A 19,667-nucleotide genomic window follows, 5' to 3' on the forward strand; every position below is an offset into this window, starting at 1 on the left:
TGAAGTGATGCAACATGTTTCCACCTCTCCCTTTTGTCTTTCCTAGTCTGTCATACATGGTTTTATGTCTACCTCTCCTTTCCCTGCAGGCACTCATGTGTCAGATGCTCTTCAGGAAGGTGCTTGACATGGACATGTTGGAGAGTACTCCCAATAGTGGCATACCTGGGAAGATGAAGCCCTCCACACCCTGCTCTCAACCTGCAGAGAGTACAGGATGCTGGCCTTAGCTGTACCATTTTCTGATGGTTGCTCACACACCCCAGATCCTTCAGACAGGATTTAGAAGAAATATTGCCCCTGTTTCTTCCCTTACTGGTATTTCTTATCCCATGGGACTTAGGAACCAAGCTCTTCATTTGCCAGGCAGGAAGACAAGCCCATCTTCTTTTGTGGAAGGAGACAGGAGGAACTGGAAGACTAGGGTGGAGGGAAAATCTAGTGGGCAGCACTGGGGCCACAGCCACATCTGGAGTCCTGCCACTCATGCCAGCCAGGACTACTTGCCAGTATCTGGCCTGGCTTAGGATCCACCTGATGTTTGGCTGACTGAGCTCAATCTTCTCCCCGTCCTCAAAATGCACCCTGATTTGATGTTTTATAAAATAATCCCGATTTAGCTCAGACCACTTTGGAGGTTGTCCAATTCGACTTCGCTAGTGGATTTGTTTTTTTTTTAAAAAAGACTATGTTTTTCTTTCGACAGAAGTAGGTGAAATTTGCGGGCATATTAACCTCACCGGTGTGGATCAAGCTTGCCAAATTACCGGTGAATAAGTCCAGGCTTTTTGTGCGGATGCCTTTAAGTTTATTTAAATATATGTCCAGAACTCTTTAAAAAAAATCATGGGGGAATCGGATGAAATTTGCAGGCAAGTTCATCCCTTCTGAGGGCATTAACCCTGCCATGTTTCAGAAGAACAACTGCAGTAGTTTTCCATGAAGGGCAGCCATTGTAGTTTTATGAGGAGAATCGCATAGTCTCCCCCAGTGATTTGTGACCAATTGTTGTGATAGTGGCAGACCTGAAAGAAGAGCACCTGGGTAAGAAACAGGCGTTTGTGCTAGGCACCTTTGAAGTTGACTTTGGGGTGGGACGAACCAAGGGATTCACTTTCCAGGTAAGGTCATTCCCTTCTGTTAAAAGTTTCACCTGTCAGTTACAAAGGAGCTCTCCCTCCATACCTTCTCCTCACCCCCATCCTAGAATTTTCCTTAAGGTTTCACAGTCTGTTTCACTCTGGCACTGCTTTTCGAGAGCCCTGGAACTGGAAGGCACTGGTACAGACATCCATGCCTGTCTCCTCTCCAGGCAGATAACCCTTGGAACTGTGTCCCTTCAATACGTACATCATACCACCTCTCTTCCTGGAAACCACTCATCAAAGCCATCTTTTACATGAAGGCTGGAAGACCCTTAAGATATTTAAGCCCAAGTGTGCACAACTGAAGTGAACATACAGTATATTCTATATAAAGTAAACATACAGTATATTCTACCCCTATTGTTACTTTTCTTCCCTTTCTGGTTTCTGCCAAATTATAGACTGTAAACTCCTAGGGGTAGAGATCAGTCCTCTGTGTTTTGTAAAGCACTATGCTATTGATGGAGTTATATCAATAGATTCAAGAATAATGAAATAATAACAAGTGCACTGAGTGATGTTTCACAGAGTGCACAAACGTTTCAAACAAAAAAATACAGTTGTATTCTGACCTACAGACACGTTTGGGAACATCAAATTGGGTCTGTCCACAATAAAAAATGGACTGAATGAATTCCTTCCTCCATCCCTAGCTGATACTACAGTCTTTTCAGTGCCAGGTTAAAACTGTTTTATTTGCCCAGGCATGTTACATGTTTGCTAAGCCGGCAATCTTCTCTACAGTTTTAACTGCTTTGCAATGTTTTATTGATTGTTTTATTTGTATTGCATTGTTGGACCTTATCTTGATACATTTAATTTAATCATGCCATTACATTTAATCATGTACACTGCTCTGATACTCTTATGGATGAAGGGTGCTTTTAAAATGTTATATATACTGGCAGACTGAAATTATTCTTCGGAGAAAGGGCTTCAAAGGCTTATACTTGCAGGGAAACCTGAAATCTTTCATGTTAGAATTCAGCACAGCACATAAATGCAGCAGACACCTGAGTGGGAAAGAGTTTAATAATCCCATTAGGAACGGCAGGCACCACCTTAGTCAAATAGCACCACAAGGCAATGTTGCAAAAGCAGCCATTTATAAATGACATGAGAGAAAACAAAAACTCCTCACCAACAAAAAGCCTTCCCTCACCCCCACCAAAACACACACACATAAAAATAGCACCTTTTAAAATATATAAATAACATTTGTCTGTAACACTAAATCAACTGCATAGCCTGTGAGTTTCTTCTGTTGAAACGCTGGTCTTTTAGTGTGAATTGCTGTCTACTCCTCTTCTTCCACCACCACCAACTGCTGTATTCATTGTACCGTGCTGCTTCAAAACCTTCACAAAGGGGAAAACAAAAGCCCAGGCACATGGTTGACTCTGGGGTCTGGGCTAATTCGGACAAAGAGCATGTTTGTAAACAAGGTGACAGTGTGGCTAAAAGGTGAGCTCAAAGCTCAGTGGTAGAACAATCACATGCCTGAGGTCTTCAGATTTAGTGTCTGGTATCTCCAGCTTATTATGATTTTTTTAATAGGTACCAAGCCTGATCTCTGCCCGGGCTGGGACTTTGGTGAACTGCTGATGCTGGTCACAGCTGAAAAAGAAAGCATCACACCTTTGTACCACTATGTAATTCCTAGTGTTCAGTTGACCTTGCAAAGCCAATGGGAGGACTTGATGTCTGCTAGCTTCTCCCAGCACCCTTTGCAGATCAGCAATGCTGTCTTGACTGCAGTGCCCCAAAGAGATGGGGAACAAATGGCTTCAGATGTGGACTTTGCTCTAATCCCAATCAGGTAGTTCTTATCTTGACCCTAATATCACTTAAAACTTTGTCCCTGGGAATGGTTCACCACCACCACCACCCAAAAATAACGTCAGCCCTTCCATGTCTTCAGGAGCAACTTTCAGCCCTGTTGGTCTACGTGGTGTTAAGGCTGAAATCCTAAATACACAAGCTCAGAGGTACAGCACACTCTTGGTATGTGGAAAGTTCCAGGCTTGATCCTGAGCATTCTCCACATAGGCTTGGGAAGGGGAGTGACCCCTGCCTGAAACCCTGGGAAGTTGCTTCCAGTCAGTATAGGCAATAAGGAACTAGATGGACCAACAGCCTTCCTACAGTTGTATAGAGATTCAGTCCCACTGAACACAGTGGGATTTCCTTCTGAGCAAACATGCAAAAGACAGCTAACTGATTGTGCTATCATACAACATGAGCCTCTTGGGAACTGAGTCAAGCCAAGGAAATAGAAAGAATTGGGGCAATGCATTTTACTGAAGAAGCTAATAACTGCAACATGTTTTTTGTTGTTTTGTTGAGAATGGTTGAATGCGGGTGCAGAATACTCTGATTAAAACTAGGCAAAAGGGGTTTGGGAATGATGAGGGCCAAGAGAGATTTTCACTTTCAGACCTGGGTCTGAGATTCCAGGTCTCTGCTGAACATCAACACTAGGAATGGAAAGATCTGTCAGTTTTGATTCTCTCTGTTTCACATATTTCCAGTCTTAAATTCAGTTCTCTACATTCCTGCAGCAATTTGTGAATTGTTTTTTTTAAAAAAAATCCTCATGAAAATTCTCCAGCATCTTAGTGTGAATTTCTCCTAATAAACACATTCTGGGAGGCAGTTTTGACTCATTTATACATTTTTGCAAGCAATTTCTCACCATATAATGCATTTTATATTATATTTTTAACATATTCATTTTTATGCACACCCTCCCATAATATATGCATTTTTGTAAACACTGTTTGGTTAGAGAGCTGCATCACAAAATTCAAATAAGTGCAAATTTGGAAGGATGGCTGTGTTTCAGTTCTCATATTGTTTCGGAAAGTGTGAATTTGATAGATTAGTTTTGAAATTTGAACTGAGTTGAATTTCTTCCCCATCCCTAATAGACACAGAAGCAGCAAGGGGGAGTGCAAGGAAGGCATACCCACAGCCCAGCTTAACTAGAACCTGCATTAATGCTTTCTGTAGGTCCCAGCAGCAGCGGAGACTGGTGGCTCCAGTGCTAGTGGGGCAATGAATCCACTCTGGGTTTTAGTCCAAATTTTCAAGGAGCTGTGCAGGGCACTTTCATCGGAACCACCAGTCTCCAGTGGGGGTACTTAACACCACTTCTATTACCAGCCACTTTCCCCTTCCTCCAGGTAGGTTTTTTTCCCCTAGCTGGAGCATCTAGATGCAGACTACCATGCTGAGAAAGGCAGAGGGCAGGGGAAAGAAGGTGGATAGGGGAAGGGCTTTAGGGGAAGGGACATAGCTCAAGTGGTAGAACATCTGCTTTGTATGCAGAAGGTCCCAGGTTCAACTCCCAGCATCTCCAGAGAGAACCCTTTGTGAAATCCTGGAGAGCTGCTGCCAGAAAGTATAGGTAATACTGGGCCAATTGGACCAATGGCCCTGACTTGGTATGTGGCAGCTTCTGATGATCCTGACCTCTCCTCCCACCCCCCACTTCTGCAAGACAAAATACCACCTCTTCCTGCCACACTGTTCAGTGGAGTCCTGGATTTCCTAAGTCCCTGGTCTCCACTGAACTGCTGGCTTGCCCTTGAGGGATAATAACACTAATAATAATAATAATAAAAACCCAAAGGCCAAAATTCCTTTTTTTTCAGGTCTAATCTGGATTCTGTCTGTACAATGGCTAAGCTTCACTGTCAATATTTATATATTTTTTTAAAAAAATCTTTTTCTAAAAAAAAAAACTTTGTTTGCCCTGATAGCAGAGAAAACAAAATCAAAATCAAAAATCACTTATCACCACAATTTATAGTTTCTTAATTATGATAAACTTGTCCGACCGGCAGCATTTGATGTTTTTAACAGTCTACAAGGCCTCTCGTAAAGAAACAGAAGCAAAAACAGATGAGATCTCCCGACTTCCTTGTTTCATTCAAGTTTCAGAAGTAGGTCCATAGGAGGTCCACAGGGGCCTTTGCTGTGCCTTTTACGGCCCCTTGACGTTGCTGGGCCTGGCAGCCAGGCTTGCATAGTAAGCACACTGAGAGGGGTCACATTGTCCATTGGCTCCTGGTGGACCCTGGGGACCCATCAGTCCTGGAACCCCTGCTTCACCTTGGGGACCTGGCGCTCCCGGCATCCCATCTTTGCTATAACCAGGTTCACCTGGGACACCTACGGAACAAAGCATTGTTGGTAAGTGTCATTGCCATATTGTTGACAGTCTGATTAGGGCATATTTAGCCTTAAGAAGAGAAGACTGAGGGTAGATATGATAGCACTCTTCAAGTACATGAGAGGTTGTCACATAGAGGAGGGCCAGGATCTCTTCTTGATCGTCCCAGAGTGCAGGACACGGAATAATGGGCTCAAGTTGCAGGAAGCCAGATTTCGACTGGACATCAGGAAAATCTTCCTAACTGTTAGAGCCATACGATAATGGAAACAATTACCTAGAGAGGTAGTGGGCTCTCTGTCACAGGAGGCATTCAAGAGGCAGCTGGACAGCCATCTGTCGGGAATGCTTTGATTTGGATTCCTGCATTGCACAGGGGGTTGGACTTGATGGCCTTATAGGCCCCTTCCAACTCTACTATTCTATGATTATATGATTAGATAGAACTGGTGGCCGGATGGTCCGATTCCAGATAAAGGAGCTTTATGGGTTCATATGTTAAAACTTGCAAAATAAGCCATTGTGTAAAAACAGATTAAACCAAAATTGAATGAAAGCAATCCACAGCAGGGTGACACTTAAGACAAAAAATCAGTCATGGCTTCATCGCTTTTCTAACAACCGATAGCTGCCACCGCCGGGAAAACTCTACTACTGAATTTAGTCCCACAAGTTGTACTGGTGGCCACCAACTCAGATGGCTTTAAAAGAGGGTTAGACAACTTCATGGAGTGTAAGGCTATCAGTGGCTACTAGCCACAATGGCTATGTTCCCCCTACACTGTTGGAGGCTATATGTGTCTCAATACCAGTCACTGAGGAAAACAAGTGAGGAGAGCACTCTTGCACTCAGGTCCTGCTTGCTGGCTTCCCACGGGCGTCTGGATAGCCACTGTGTGAATGAGATGCTGGACCAGATTAGCCTTTCACCTGATTTAGCATTAGGATCATTTTATGTTCTTATTTTTCAAAGCCACTGCATTAATCCAGAAGAAAAGGAAAGATCTTCAAGCATGTGTGTGGGTAGGTGGAGGACCAATGTTTTCATGCTCCTAGAAATGTGATTCCTGCCATCAAAACACAGCACACGGCTGGCTTGACTTTTACTACCCATGGATCAGGGAAAATGATAAAGGCTCAAGCATTCCTGAGCAGTAGAAGTTTCTGACTTTCTCTCTGGCAGAAGCGCTCTTTGCCTTTGCATTGTTTACAAGAAGGTAATGTTCTAGGAAACCAATCCTGACACAGCAATTTCTGCCAAAGAAGCAGACACCGATCCAAATAAGGGTTCCTGACAAGTACCATGTTTGGATTATTATTCTCTCTCTCTCTCTCTCTCTCTCTCTCTCTCTCTCTCTCTCTCACACACACACACACACACACACACACACACACACACACACACACACACACATTCTTTGCTTTTTTATTCCTCTTCATCATAGTTGGTTTTGGTCATCCAGAATTGACCCCAAACCTGGCACAGGTTCACTTTAAGGACATAAGAGCCCTGCTGGATCAGTCTAAAGGCCCATCTCAACCAGCATCCTGTTCTCACAGTGGCCAACCAGATGCTGATGGGAAGCATGAAAGGTTCTCCACTTTTGCTTTTCCTTGATCGTAGGAAGTGTTGGTGGCCCAGGCTGCATATCCTCACAGTTAGCAATCTCCAATAGTGGGTGCAAAAGAAGCAACAACAACCAGATTTTGCTATCCTTAGATGAGGGGAGAAGATTAATCTGACACAAAAACATAACTTGCTGGGTTTTTTTTAAACACAGGTAAAAGGTGATACTGGTCCAAGATGCAAATCCTGACAGGTAGGTTTTTTACCCCCTCGATGGGAACTTGATTTCCCAAGTCCTGACTTCCATGTATTACACCAACCTTCCCTAACGTGCTGCCATCATCCCTGACCATTGGCCATACTGCCTAGGGCTAATGGGAGTTGTAGTACAAAAACAATCTGAAGGGCACCACATTGGAAAATGCTGAATGCAAAGTCAAACTTGCTAATTCCATCACTCACCCGGAATTCCTGGGGGACCTATTTCGCCCCGCTGACCGATACCAGGATCTCCTTTCTCTCCTTTCTCTCCTCTTTCACCTGGCGGGGAGGGGAAAAAAAGAAGATGAAGTTTGATTAGCAGAGTTTTAAAATTCTGCCAAGATAAAGAGGATCCTGATCAGGAACTATTTGATTCCTCCTGTCCTGTATTCACCATAGTGTTCTCTAACTAGCTAAAAGCTTTTGGATGTAAAAAAATGAAATACTTGTTCTTATAACTTTTATACCTTTCTGTTGCTAACAATGAATTCAGTGTCAGCAAGAGAGCAATCCTATACATGTCTACTCAGATGTAACACCCCCCCCAGTTCTATTGGGTGTACTTCCATATAAGTATGTATAGGATACAGAATTATGCAACACACACACACATGTACACACAAATACCACCTGAGTGAGGAAACAGTTATATGGGCAGATTTAATCATATTATTCTTACAGTTACTCAATCTGGGCTGGTTTATTTTATAATTATTACTATAATGATATTGTGCATTGTTTAATGTATTTTGTCATTATGTTGTATCGGATTATAAATATTCCATATCACTTTGATATGATTTTTAGAGTAAAGCAATATAAAAGTCTCATAAATTAATCAAATCTTTCAATCCACACTCAAAATTCACATATAAATGCTGACATTCCCAGATGAATTTGCTGCATGCCTGAAAATTAGCTTCCCCTTACTTTTAGGATAAACACAACTGTAAAATGCTTTCAGTAACATTCACAGAATATGGGTGACGTTCACTGATGTTTGTCTGCTTGTGAAACAGAAATCTGCTGGCACAACAGGACTTCTGGCTTCTCTTCTCCCCCCTCCAAAATCTGCTTGAGAATGTCCAACAACCCTCCCAAGCAGACTTTGGGGCACATGGGGGGCTGCAGCATGGAACACTGGAAGGAGAAGCCCTGTTGTGTGAGCAAACATGCACTTAGCCTCCATCGGATCTCACCCTTTGTCTGTGATTTTCTTCAAAAGTTGGACTTTCACTCTAATGCATATTCAAATGGGGGTGTAAATACATACCTTTATTTATATGTTATCTTTATTATTTTGTTCCCTGCTCTGGGACTGAATTTATTCAGTGAAGAGTAGGCTATAAATATGATAAATAAACAATTATAATGGATCCGGCTTCAGACTACTCAATATTTTACATCTAGTAAGCAGATTTAGAAGGAGTGTGGTAAGGAAGTTCTGGATGAGACTCTGGGAGAAAGGGTGGGATTTTAATATAATTAATTAATTAATTAATTTACTGATAAAGCATACATTTTATGGTATGAAAATGCCATGGTGTGGTGCGGAAATAACTCCTTGTTATTTTTAATATCCACCTAGCTTTAGAATGTCAAAATGCCATCATTCTGTATTGCAGGCACTCTCCATTGTCCCAACTGTTGGAAAAAACAGAAAGGATATTTCCAGTCTCAGATTCATCTCTGCTCACCATGCTTCAGGCTCACTCACCTTTGGGGCCAATCGGCCCCACTGGTCCTTCTGCACCAGGCTCTCCGGGCCTTCCAGGTTCTCCAAGAGGACCTCCTCTCCCTGGAGGACCTTCCTTCCCCGGTGATCCTGGAGGCCCTGGTCTACCTTGAGGTGCCTTTGCATGGACTGGCTGCAACTGACTTATGAGGTAGGGCAGTCTGGCTGCAGGAAAAGAGAGAAAAGATTCTATGCATTGAGACTGCAAACAGAAGCAAAAATATGGGATCTGATTGCTGATGAACATCTTTCTGCAAGGAACTTTTCCTCTGTCAGCTGTTCCCAGAATACTTAATTGAGACATCCTTTGGGATCCTGGACAGGACCTCATTCCAAACGATTATCCCTTTTTGGATGCACTGTGTGTACCCAGCTCAACATTTTGTTTCATTTTTTTTCCTTTTAAAAAAGTTCCATGTCCAAGCAATCAAAATTGTGCACCAGAAAAGCTAAATTATGTGACCTGTATATATTTGTATTATTCCTTCTTTTGCATTATTTAGTCTGGATTTGGTCATCATGGCAAGGGATAAAATAATATGAAGGATACTAAGGCCTCAGCTAAAACTACTGGAGAACCTATTCAAACCAACTACTAGATTTTTTTTTAAATGAAAAGTGGGATTCTCAGGAGGCTGATCACTGCATCCAATTGCAGCACACACTGGGTCATAAGTAGGGATGGGATCCGTTAGCTGGTGCTGCTTCGAAAGCATCTGTCAACCTAACAGGCAGTATCAGCTTGAGTTCTTTGTCTATTATCTACTGCTTTTACTGGTCTGATTTTCCCCTCTCCAAAAATACTGATATTAATATTCATATTTTCTTTCAAAATTAGATGGATAAATGAAAAATATCAATATTTTGAAAGAAAGAAAATATATAAAGGAAAGTGTATACCCTGTACCAATCTGTTATTTCCAGCAAGCAAGTAGAGGCCTATAGCAAGATATTGTAGCCTTATGTTAAGTATAGATTTAGAATGCATTTGCTAGTGAGCCTGAAGGCTTGTATTCCCCTTTCAGGCCCCTGCATCCCATAATCATCTGAAAACCTAAGCTAGGAAAGGGCATGTGACCTGCCCAGTATAATGCTGGGAATGTACCTTGTTAGTTAGAGAGGCATCAAAGGAGCTCAATTAGGCATATATTCAAGAATATGTTATCAGTAAGGTGTTTTATAGATGATTTAAGCCTGGGGTCAAGAGACGGTTAATGAGCAGTTGCTTGTTAGTACAGCCAGGTGGACGAGTCAAAGGACGGTCAAACAATTAGCAGAGATAGAGATGAAGATATGGCCAACATATAGCTTGCCAAAGGAGTGCCAGGGTGTTTCCATATAGTTTTCTAGCAATTAGTTGGCTTTTGAAGATGTCCTGTGAGAAGGTCAAATAACCAATTATCGGTGTTATGCTGTAATGTTCAATATCATTTGTGTATGTAACCCTGCCAATATTGTATGTAATCATGCCAATGCCACATGCTAGCTTCAATACTATAAAAGTGTTGCGTGTGCCCAATGGGGTGTTCAGTCTCTGACGTCCGCTACTGCAGAGCTGTGTGGCTGTTCCACTTTTATTGGGCTACTTGGCTGTATGCTTGTAAGTTACTCAATAAATTTTAACTCTTTGTAAGCAAATCTCTTGTCTGCATCTCATCTCTGGTAATCCAAAACAACCTGAAGTAATACAGAAAGGAAAGCTGTTTGCCTCCTCTTTGTCTTCTGTGAGTGACTGAGGCTGATCAGTTTTCATGTTAGCAAGCAGAGACTGGCTGTTCTCCTTTTGGAAAGAGAAAGAGAAAAGCAGTTTTCAGTGCTTCTCCCACTCCTCGGCAAGCCCTAGAGTCAATGTGGGAGAGACTTGCCTTGTTTCCTCTGCTTGGAGTTTTGATTATTTGAGTGGGGAGAGAGCGAGCGAGCGAGCGAGAGAGAGAGAGGTACTGCTGTGCTGTGAGTAAAATCAATAAAAAACAATATTTTCAAGGGAATATTCGAGGGGGGAATGGTGTTGGGGAAAGCCATTGAAATTTGGAGCAAATGATATTGCTCAGCAAAGATGGAGAATATACAGACCACTGAAAAATAGGATGCTAAATCTGAATTCAGCTGAACTCTCACCCATCCCTAGTTATAAGTCATGTGGAGTTCCTCTTGTACAACAGGGCTTCCCCTTCCTTTCCTCTCCTCTTCCTCTCCTCCCCCCTGCTACCCCAAAATCTGCTATGGTGGTACTTTAACCCTCTTGAGTAGTGCTTGAGGGTACATGGGGGGCTGCAGAGAGGGGAGAGGAAGGGGAAGCCCTATTGCACAATCAGAACTCTGTTCTGATCATGCAACAGCAGCATCAGATACAACCCACACGGACCTGGTTATAAGCTGCTTATTCAAATATAGTTGAACGGTAAGCTGCTCTGGATGCCCCCCCCTTTTTTGGCAGAAGAGCAGGGAACAAATGCTTTCAACAAATGAATAAATACATTTTAAATTATTCTACTTTCATTCCCAAACCATTGCTTCTGCTGGCTTTTACCTTCTTGTGTAATCCTGTGGGTCACACCCCTCCCCCTTCCCACGCTCATCCATTTCCCATTGTGACACCTTTGGGTGGAATCCTCTTCCACCTTATAGCTACAGTTTCCTTTCTACCCAACTTTTTCTCCCCCCCCGCTCCTTGGGTGAGTATATCACCCAAGTATCCCTCATTTCCTCCCGGCTCATTTATTTACTTTATTATTTGATTTATATCCCACCCTTCCTCCCAGCAGGAGCCCTAAAGGTTAAGGGCGTGCCTGCCTTCAGTCGTAAATTAGATTATGCTGAAGAAGACAATGCCTTTTAGCATTAGAGGCAAAGCATCTTCTAGTACAGCCTCCCTTAACCTGGTGCCCTCCAGATACACTAGACCACAACTCCCATCAGCCCCAGGCAGGATGGCCCAATGGTCAGGGATGATGGGGATTGTAGCCCAACAACTCTGGAGGGCACCAGACTGGGGAAAGCTGTTCTAGGTCAATGCATTTATTCACCGTGTTTAAAAGGTAGGGATCTGGACCCAAAGAATTGTGACTCGTTCTACATGCCCAACCTGGGTTTGCTGTGGGTTTCTTGAATGGCAGCTTGCACTGTCCGATGGCACATGTCTTTTGCAAATTAAGTGTCTTCCACAAGTCATAAGAACATAAGAACATAAGAAGAGCCTGCTGGATCAGGCCAGTGGCCCATCTAGTCCAGCATCCTGTTCTCACAGTGGCCAACCAGGTGCCTGGGGGAAGCCCGCAAGCAGGACCCGAGTGCAAGAACACTCTCCCCTCCTGAGGCTTCCGGCAACTGGTTTTCAGAAGCATGCTGCCTCTGACTAGGGTGGCACAGCACAGCCATCATGGCTAGTAGCCATTGATAGCCCTGTCCTCCATGAATTTGTCTAATCTTCTTTTAAAGCCATCCAAGCTGGTGGCCATTACTGCATCTTGTGGGAGCAAATTCCATAGTTTAACTATGCGCTGAGTAAAGAAGTACTTCCTTTTGTCTGTCCTGAATCTTCCAACATTCAGCTTCTTTGAATGTCCACGAGTTCTAGTATTATGAGAGAGGGAGAAGAACTTTTCTCTATCCACTTTCTCAATGCCATGCATAATTTTATACACTTCTATCATGTCTCCTCTGACCCGCCTTTTCTCTAAACTAAAAAGCCCCAAATGCTGCAACCTTTCCTCGTAAGGGAGTCGCTCCATCCCCTTGATCATTCTGGTTGCCCTCTTCTGAACCTTTTCCAACTCTAGAATATCCTTTTTGAGAGGAGGCGACCAGAACTGTACACAGTATTCCAAATGCGGCCGCACCATAGATTTATACAACGGCATTATGATATCGGCTGTTTTATTTTCAGTACCTTTCCTAATTATTGCTAGCATGGAATTTGCCTTTTTCACAGCTGCCGCACAAAGTCAATTTGTGATATGAGATAGGAATCAAAACCCTTTTGATTTCTCCTGAAATATTTGGAAATCCCTCCACCCTCTAGGTCTATAGCCACATTATGTATGTAGGGGTATCTTAGTCTCTTTGTGGGATTCAAGGACTCATTCTCACCATCAAGTTGTTTTCCTAACTCTTCTTGGATGAGTCTTCGCAGAGTTTCCAGCGATGGAGTATCACCCTAGGGAGGAAAGCAGTATATTTCAATGCTCCATCACGATGTGTGGCTTACATGGTTATAGTGATGCCTGAGGAATTCAATTACTGTGAATTCCAGTGAGAACTGACCTGATCCACACTTCTTGGATCAATGTGTGTCTATGAATGTAATTATACTTCTGGTTGTGTACGTCTGTGGATTTTGCAATACAATTGTCAGCTCTAAATATAACAAAATGCACAAAAATGCATATTTTAGAATAAAATAGACATGCATACATTGAAATAATAGATATTTAAATGTGAACATTTATGATGATTTTATTTTAAAAAACATTGCAGATCAATGCGGAAACTGGAGGGAAGAGAATTATGAATGAACACATGCAAAATTAGCATGGACCAGAAACAGACTTATCCATCTTTACTTGATGAACCAAAGGCTTGTTCACATATTATACTAAACACAGGTACAACTTTTTTTTAAATATAATTGATGTGTCTGCCACCCTGGGCTCCTTTGAGAGGAAGGGTGGGATCAGCCATGAAGCTCACTGGGTGACCTTGGGTGGGTCACAATCTCTCAGCCTAATCTATCTTGCAAGGTTGTTGTGAAGATAAAATAGAGAGGGGGAGAGAGCCATGTATGCCACCTTGAGCTCTTTAGAGAAAAAATGGAATATAAATGTAATCAATCAATCAATCAATCAATCAATCTGGTTGGCCACTGTGAGATCAGGATGCTGGACTAGATGGGGCATTGGCCTGATTTAGTAGGCTTTTCTTATTTTCTTATGTCTGATCAAGCAACACAGTTCACATGAATAATGAAGAAACTGCCATGAGTCGTTTGGCCATTTGCCTTGGTCTTCATAGCCAAAGTAATGGTCATCTTGCATCCTTCTGTCCTCCAAGCAATGGTGTGGAGGGGGGAGGCAGATAAAATTGCTTAATGGGCTGCATCCATCTGGAGTAGTAACATCTCTTGTTCATTCCTGGCCTAAGTCATTTTCCTCTTTATGCTGGAGCCCGATTCACAACATATTAACTGTCTGCAATCCTTTCTGTACAGATTCAGATAGATGGGGTTTCATTCTTCCACTCCCCGCCTCAGCTCTTCAGTGCTTAAAATAGGTCCTGTTGCATTAAGAGTGGCACTGGGCATGTACGGAAATTACCCCCATATTTTATGCCTATTGCATTTTCAATTTGCTGAAAGCCTTTCAGGGTAATAGATGTCATTATTTTCCAATTAGCAGAAATAACAGCAATTGTGCAAATCTCCTGAAATAATTTCTTTTCTTTTTAAAAAAACCTTAATCATTACTGCAACTTAAAATTTTCCCCATGTATGTTCATGTACTACTAGCAGAAACCACTAATGATTTCAAATGAATGCTGATGAATGCACAAAAGCAAGACTACAGCTGAACGTCAAGAAGACTGAAGTAATGACAACACAAGATTTATGTAACTTTAAAGTTGACAATGAGGACATGGAACTTGTCAAGGATTATAAATACCTAGGCACAGTTATTAACCAAAATGGAGACAATAGTCAAGAAATCAGAAGAAGGCTAGGACTGGAAAGGGCAGCTATGAGAGAACTACAAAAGGTCCTCAAATGCAAAGATGTATCACTGAACACTAAAGTCAGGATCATTCAGATCATGGTATTCTATGTACGGATGTGAAAGTTAGACAGTGAAAAAAGCGGGTAAGAGAAAAAGCAACTCATTTGAAATGTGGTGTTGGAGGAGAGCTTTGAGCATACCATAGACCACGAAAAAGACAAATAATTGGGTGTTAGAACAAATTAAACCAGAACTATCACTAGGAGCTAAAATGATGGGGCCCTGAGGGCAGCAATAACGAGAAACAGTCCTGTTCTTATTGTTGAAGATCACTGTGGATGTTATTCTGATCCAGTAATCTGTTATGGGCACAGGGACTCTTGATACATGGATGCAACTCCCTTCTACGGTGACCATGTGGCTTCCATTATACAGTCCTGTATTTGAAGGGCTGTCCAATCCTAGTCCAGTTGAAAGATACAAGAACCATAACAGAGAGCCATGGGCCTTGAAGTTGTCCAACAGCGAGCACCTGGATAGTGGGCTGAGCAGACACACAAGGTCACCTGGTCACAGTGTTGCCCAACATGGTGAGATGTACTGTATTTCCTATTCGAATTATAGTAATTATTTCTAAAGTTACATCTATATGTATACATTAACATATGCAAATGTTATGGAAAACTGTGCCCTCTTGCCCCCAACCCTTTTTGTGGGGGAGGGGTAATGTATTCCCTTTTATTTGGTGATGTATGAGCCCACCCTATACCTTGTCTATTAGGGCTCCTTGGTTTTCATCAATGGAGGAAGCAGAACTGCATATGCAATCATTTTGCACAACTGAACCGCCTCCTCTACTGAAGAGAAGGAGGGATGCATGTAGCATCTAGTGAGCATTGCAGAGCCTGTGGATGCTACAACGCACATGGATGGTGATTGGTGTGAAGGTCATTCAGGCATTGTAAGTTTTGCTTGTTTTTTTTTAATGCACTTTAGCACGGACATGAATTCCTTCCAAAAATCCTCCTCAGACTTGTCCTCTGTGGATTTTGATGTAGAATATTCTCCAGATATTTTACCACTGGCCAAATATTCATGAAATATTTGGCAACATATATAATTAGCACAGGAGTGGCTGGGGCAGCAGCTCCCCACTCACATTGTCAGCCCGATGGTCAGTTGCAAAGGAGAGCTGCAGAGGAGAATAGACCAAAAGAGGCTGGACAGGGTGACCCCCTTGGAGAAGGAGAGACACTCAGCCAGCTGGAGGATAAAGGTGTGGGTTCCAAGCAGAGGGGCAGCAAGGAAAAGGAAGAAGGAACAGAAGGAGGATAGTGCAAACAGCTTTGCCACCATGACACAGGATACAGTGTGCGAGGAAGGAAAAGGCAACACTTCTGAGGCTAGCCACCCCAGTGGCGAGTCAAGGAGGGATAGGGTTAACTGAAGGAAGGGAGAGGCTGCTTACATATCTGATGATAGAAGGACTCATGGGGGAAGCAAAACTGCTTAAATAAACAGGTCTGAGAAGGGCTCTGGGGACGAAAAGGGCTCTAAATTCATGAGTGAAGAGCTCAGCAGGGTTTCTCTGACGGCAAGAGAACCCCTAGAGTTCCAGAGTGGGAGAGGGGAGCCTCTCACAGTACGTAACATATGAAGTCCATGATTTCCAATATATGACAGAACAGAATAATCAACGTGGCTTATTTGATAGTTGTCACGCAACAGTATTTAATATCTGGCTAACATGCAATGTTGTTGTTTTTTAACTGTTGTGAAGTTTGCACTTTTTTTAAAGTCCAAAAATCCAGTTTCACGGGACTCACCCTAGGCCCAGGGAATCCAGGCTGTCCTGGGGGACCAGGGGGTCCAGCCTGTCCTGTGTCCCCTGATGGTCCCGGTTGACCCATCAATCCCATGTGTCCTTTGCGCCCAGGAATCCCAGGATCACCAGATGGTCCTTTCACTCCTGCTGGGCCTTTTTCACCTTTGGTCCCAGGATCACCCTGTGGAACAAAAGCAGCCTAATGAGCACATAGGTGAGAACGAACCTTGCTTCTGATGATGATGACGATGATAATAATACCACCTCCCTGGGCACCATTGGCAGGAAGGGCAGGATGCAAAGTTAATAAATAAGTAAAAACAAATAACAAAGGTGATGGTTATTAAGCAAAGAGTTGTACAAAGCATGTCTGATGGATGAACTGTGAATAAGGTTGTGGTGTCGCTCCATCAGACTGCATTAGGGAGACTGAAAGAGGCTGCACCCAGTGGAGACTGGGGCTCCGATGCTGTTGCATTTTGAAAGTTCAGACTAAAATCCAGAGTGGATTCACTGCCCCACTGACATTGGAGCCACCAGTCTCCACTGGCTGCACCTGAAGAAAAAGTACCAATGGGAGGAAGTTCATCCCCCTTCAGAGGACTCCCTTCAAAAATGTTTTTTGCCCATGCAACCAGTGTCCCTTAAACACTTCCCATTCCCAAGCAAGAAGTTGTCACTTGACAGTCAGGGATCTGAGCTGCTCGCAAGCCATCGCTGATTATCAAACCAGGGTAGGAGTAAAAGTAGGATTTGGATTGGCTTAGAAATATGTCAAGCCATATCTTGAGTTTTTGGAAAAATTGCTCCACTTATTTCTGAGCAAGCCCAACATAAGCCACAGGTAGCTCGCCTATCTCTCATTATTGTAGAGTTACTATAATGTGTTAAGGAAATGACTGCTGGCAGCATTGCCCAGGGTGCCCTTGGCACTTGCCAACTTTGCTTCAACATTCCTTGACATCAAAGCTGCACACTGGCATTAATGAAGCGCTCCAACTTACTCGGTCACCTTTGTCTCCGACTCCACCTGGTGTCCCTGGAGTGCCCTGCAAGGAAATGAGAGGTCTGAAATAGGAAGAGCCAACTATAAAAATAAGTAAATATAATGTTGCTTCTTTGTGTGCTTCTAGATAGGGGTTTAATTTGCAAATGGGTCATTGAGATTTTGTAAACAAAACATTGACTACAGTTTTTTTTTTAAAAAAAAAACATCAGATTTCCTCAAGATGGATAAATTCAGATGAAATTGGTGGTGGTGATGGTGGCGGCGGCTGACGTTTTACTGCCAGAATATATATGTCAGCACAGCACAATCCACTATATTGCATATTACATATGTGCACACACACATACACTTACATACATATCTACACATGCGCCTGTTAAAAGTCAAATACAGATGAAACAGGAACCCGAGGCAGCGTCTGATTTCCCTTGCACAGCCATCTCTTGGCTTGTGACAAATCACTCATGTGAAACAGGTGTTGTGTACCAAACTGAATTATTCTGCATTCAGCCACAGCCACATTTGTAGTTAGTAGGTGGTGTTCCGTTTGTTCTGGTTCCATGACCCAAAACTCAAGTTTCATGACTTCAAAAACAAAGCTTCAGAGCCAATCATGATTTTTGTGTGTGTGAGAGACAGAGATATTTTCAATAGTTTGTGATCATTCCTAGTTAAAATAAATATGATGATATAAAAGGAGTCAGGGACTGGTCAGATTTTAAGTCAGTGCTCTGAGGGATCTCCAGTACGTTTCCCTACCCCCTGAAATAGCTGAAATGGGGTCATAAATGTTGGAAGGGGGAAAGAGCAACTCCTGTTTTGTTCTTTTGTTTATGTTCCAGAAGGGAGATAGAGTTGGGGTCCTCCAGATGTCTAAGCTTGACTACCTTTACCTGTGATGCTCTGACTGACGTCCTTCCTTCGCAGACTGATACACTTAGGGAAGCTTATCTGCTCCTCCTCCTTCCTCCCTTCGCTTCTTCTCTTCTTCAACTGTCTGTTGGAGCGGAGACATCCCTTTGTCTCCTCTCTCTCTCCTGAGCTATGAGGGCAACTCCCAAACCTGGGAGTTGCACCTCTAACTTATGCACCTCCAACTTAGTGAGTTAGAAGTAGGTATGCCTTTCTAATCTACTATGCATTTCTATAAATAAAGCAGCTTTTCTTGTTTTACTAAGTCTTAAGTCTCAGTGATCCTAATGCAGGGTGAAAGCCTGCCACTGAGGTAAACGCACACACTGGCACACACGCATCTCAGACCGTTGGCGATCTCTGCAGAGCTTGGCAAAGTTCCTTTTTTGAACTACAGCTCCCATCAGCCCCAGCCAGCATGGCCACTGGATTGGGCTGATAGGAGTTGTAGTTCAAAAAAGTAACTTTTCCAAGCTCTGGATCTCTGCTAATATATATTACGAATTTACATAACAATAGAATTGGGGGAGGGCACTTTGACTCAGCCCTACAAACCGCAGCTTTTGCTTTGTCTCTAAGGCATGCTTGCTCTTCCAGCTTTGCATTGCAAGAATGTATGCCCCTAATTCCCAAACTGTGCACCAGAACACGTGGCTACTCAGCAAGAGGATTGCTGCTGAGATGTATAAGAAGTCAATGAAATAATTAACAATGGTGATGAGAACTGTGAGGAGGCTGGCTGTGACATTGCTCCATAGTTTGACACTCTAGCCTTCCATCCTTTCAGTCAGCCTCTGCTGTGATCGGTCTCTGCACTGGGTGTGACTGGATCATTCAGTCGCCCCGTTGTGCCTCTACATCAGGGGGGGGAACCTTGAGGGGGGCACATGACAGTGGTGGGTGGGGCCAGAAGCAAAAGTAGGCAGAGCAAACAAATGCAAGCAAGGCCAGTGAGGAGAGAGAGGGTGTCAATGGGGAAGGGGTGTGGTCAAGGGAGAGTCCGGAAAACCAGTTTAGAGGGCCACATTGGCTAGAGTTTGGCACCCCTCTTGTAATGAGGCCCCCACCCTGAGCCATGGGAGGAGACCCTGGAAGCAGAAGGAAAAGCAGAGTTGGGGGATTTTGAATCGTTCAGCCATTGGGGGGGAGGATGAAGAAATAACCACCACTGTGCTTGGGGATTAGAGCTCTCACTTCACTTCACATGCTTAATGAATCAGCATCCATGTCTAATCAAGACATCAAAGCACGTACCTCTTTCCCCGGGAGCCCCTTTTCACCTGGTTCTCCCTGTGGAATAGAAAGCATAAGAGGCATAACAGCCACAC

General features: G+C 43.2%; 1 protein-coding gene across 3 annotated transcripts in view; it reads right to left on the minus strand.

The window, feature by feature from the left end:
• Window positions 1–2,198: 2,198 nt before the first annotated feature.
• COL22A1 (collagen type XXII alpha 1 chain) overlaps window positions 2,199–19,667 on the minus strand; it is a 287,856-nt gene continuing 270,387 nt past the window's right edge. For all 3 annotated transcript variants that reach the window (XM_061607024.1, XM_061607022.1, XM_061607025.1), the window contains 7 exons: window positions 19,594–19,629; window positions 17,423–17,467; window positions 16,420–16,599; window positions 12,975–13,041; window positions 8,868–9,050; window positions 7,352–7,429; window positions 2,199–5,321 (listed from right to left, as the gene is read on the minus strand). In XM_061607024.1, coding sequence (XP_061463008.1) covers window positions 5,134–5,321; window positions 7,352–7,429; window positions 8,868–9,050; window positions 12,975–13,041; window positions 16,420–16,599; window positions 17,423–17,467; window positions 19,594–19,629 — 777 coding nt within the window. In that variant the 3' untranslated portion in view covers window positions 2,199–5,133. The remainder of the gene's footprint in view (window positions 5,322–7,351; window positions 7,430–8,867; window positions 9,051–12,974; window positions 13,042–16,419; window positions 16,600–17,422; window positions 17,468–19,593; window positions 19,630–19,667) is intronic.

Source organism: Rhineura floridana, chromosome 1 (assembly GCF_030035675.1).
Source record: "Rhineura floridana isolate rRhiFlo1 chromosome 1, rRhiFlo1.hap2, whole genome shotgun sequence".
In the NCBI taxonomy this organism is placed as follows: domain Eukaryota; kingdom Metazoa; phylum Chordata; class Lepidosauria; order Squamata; family Rhineuridae; genus Rhineura; species Rhineura floridana.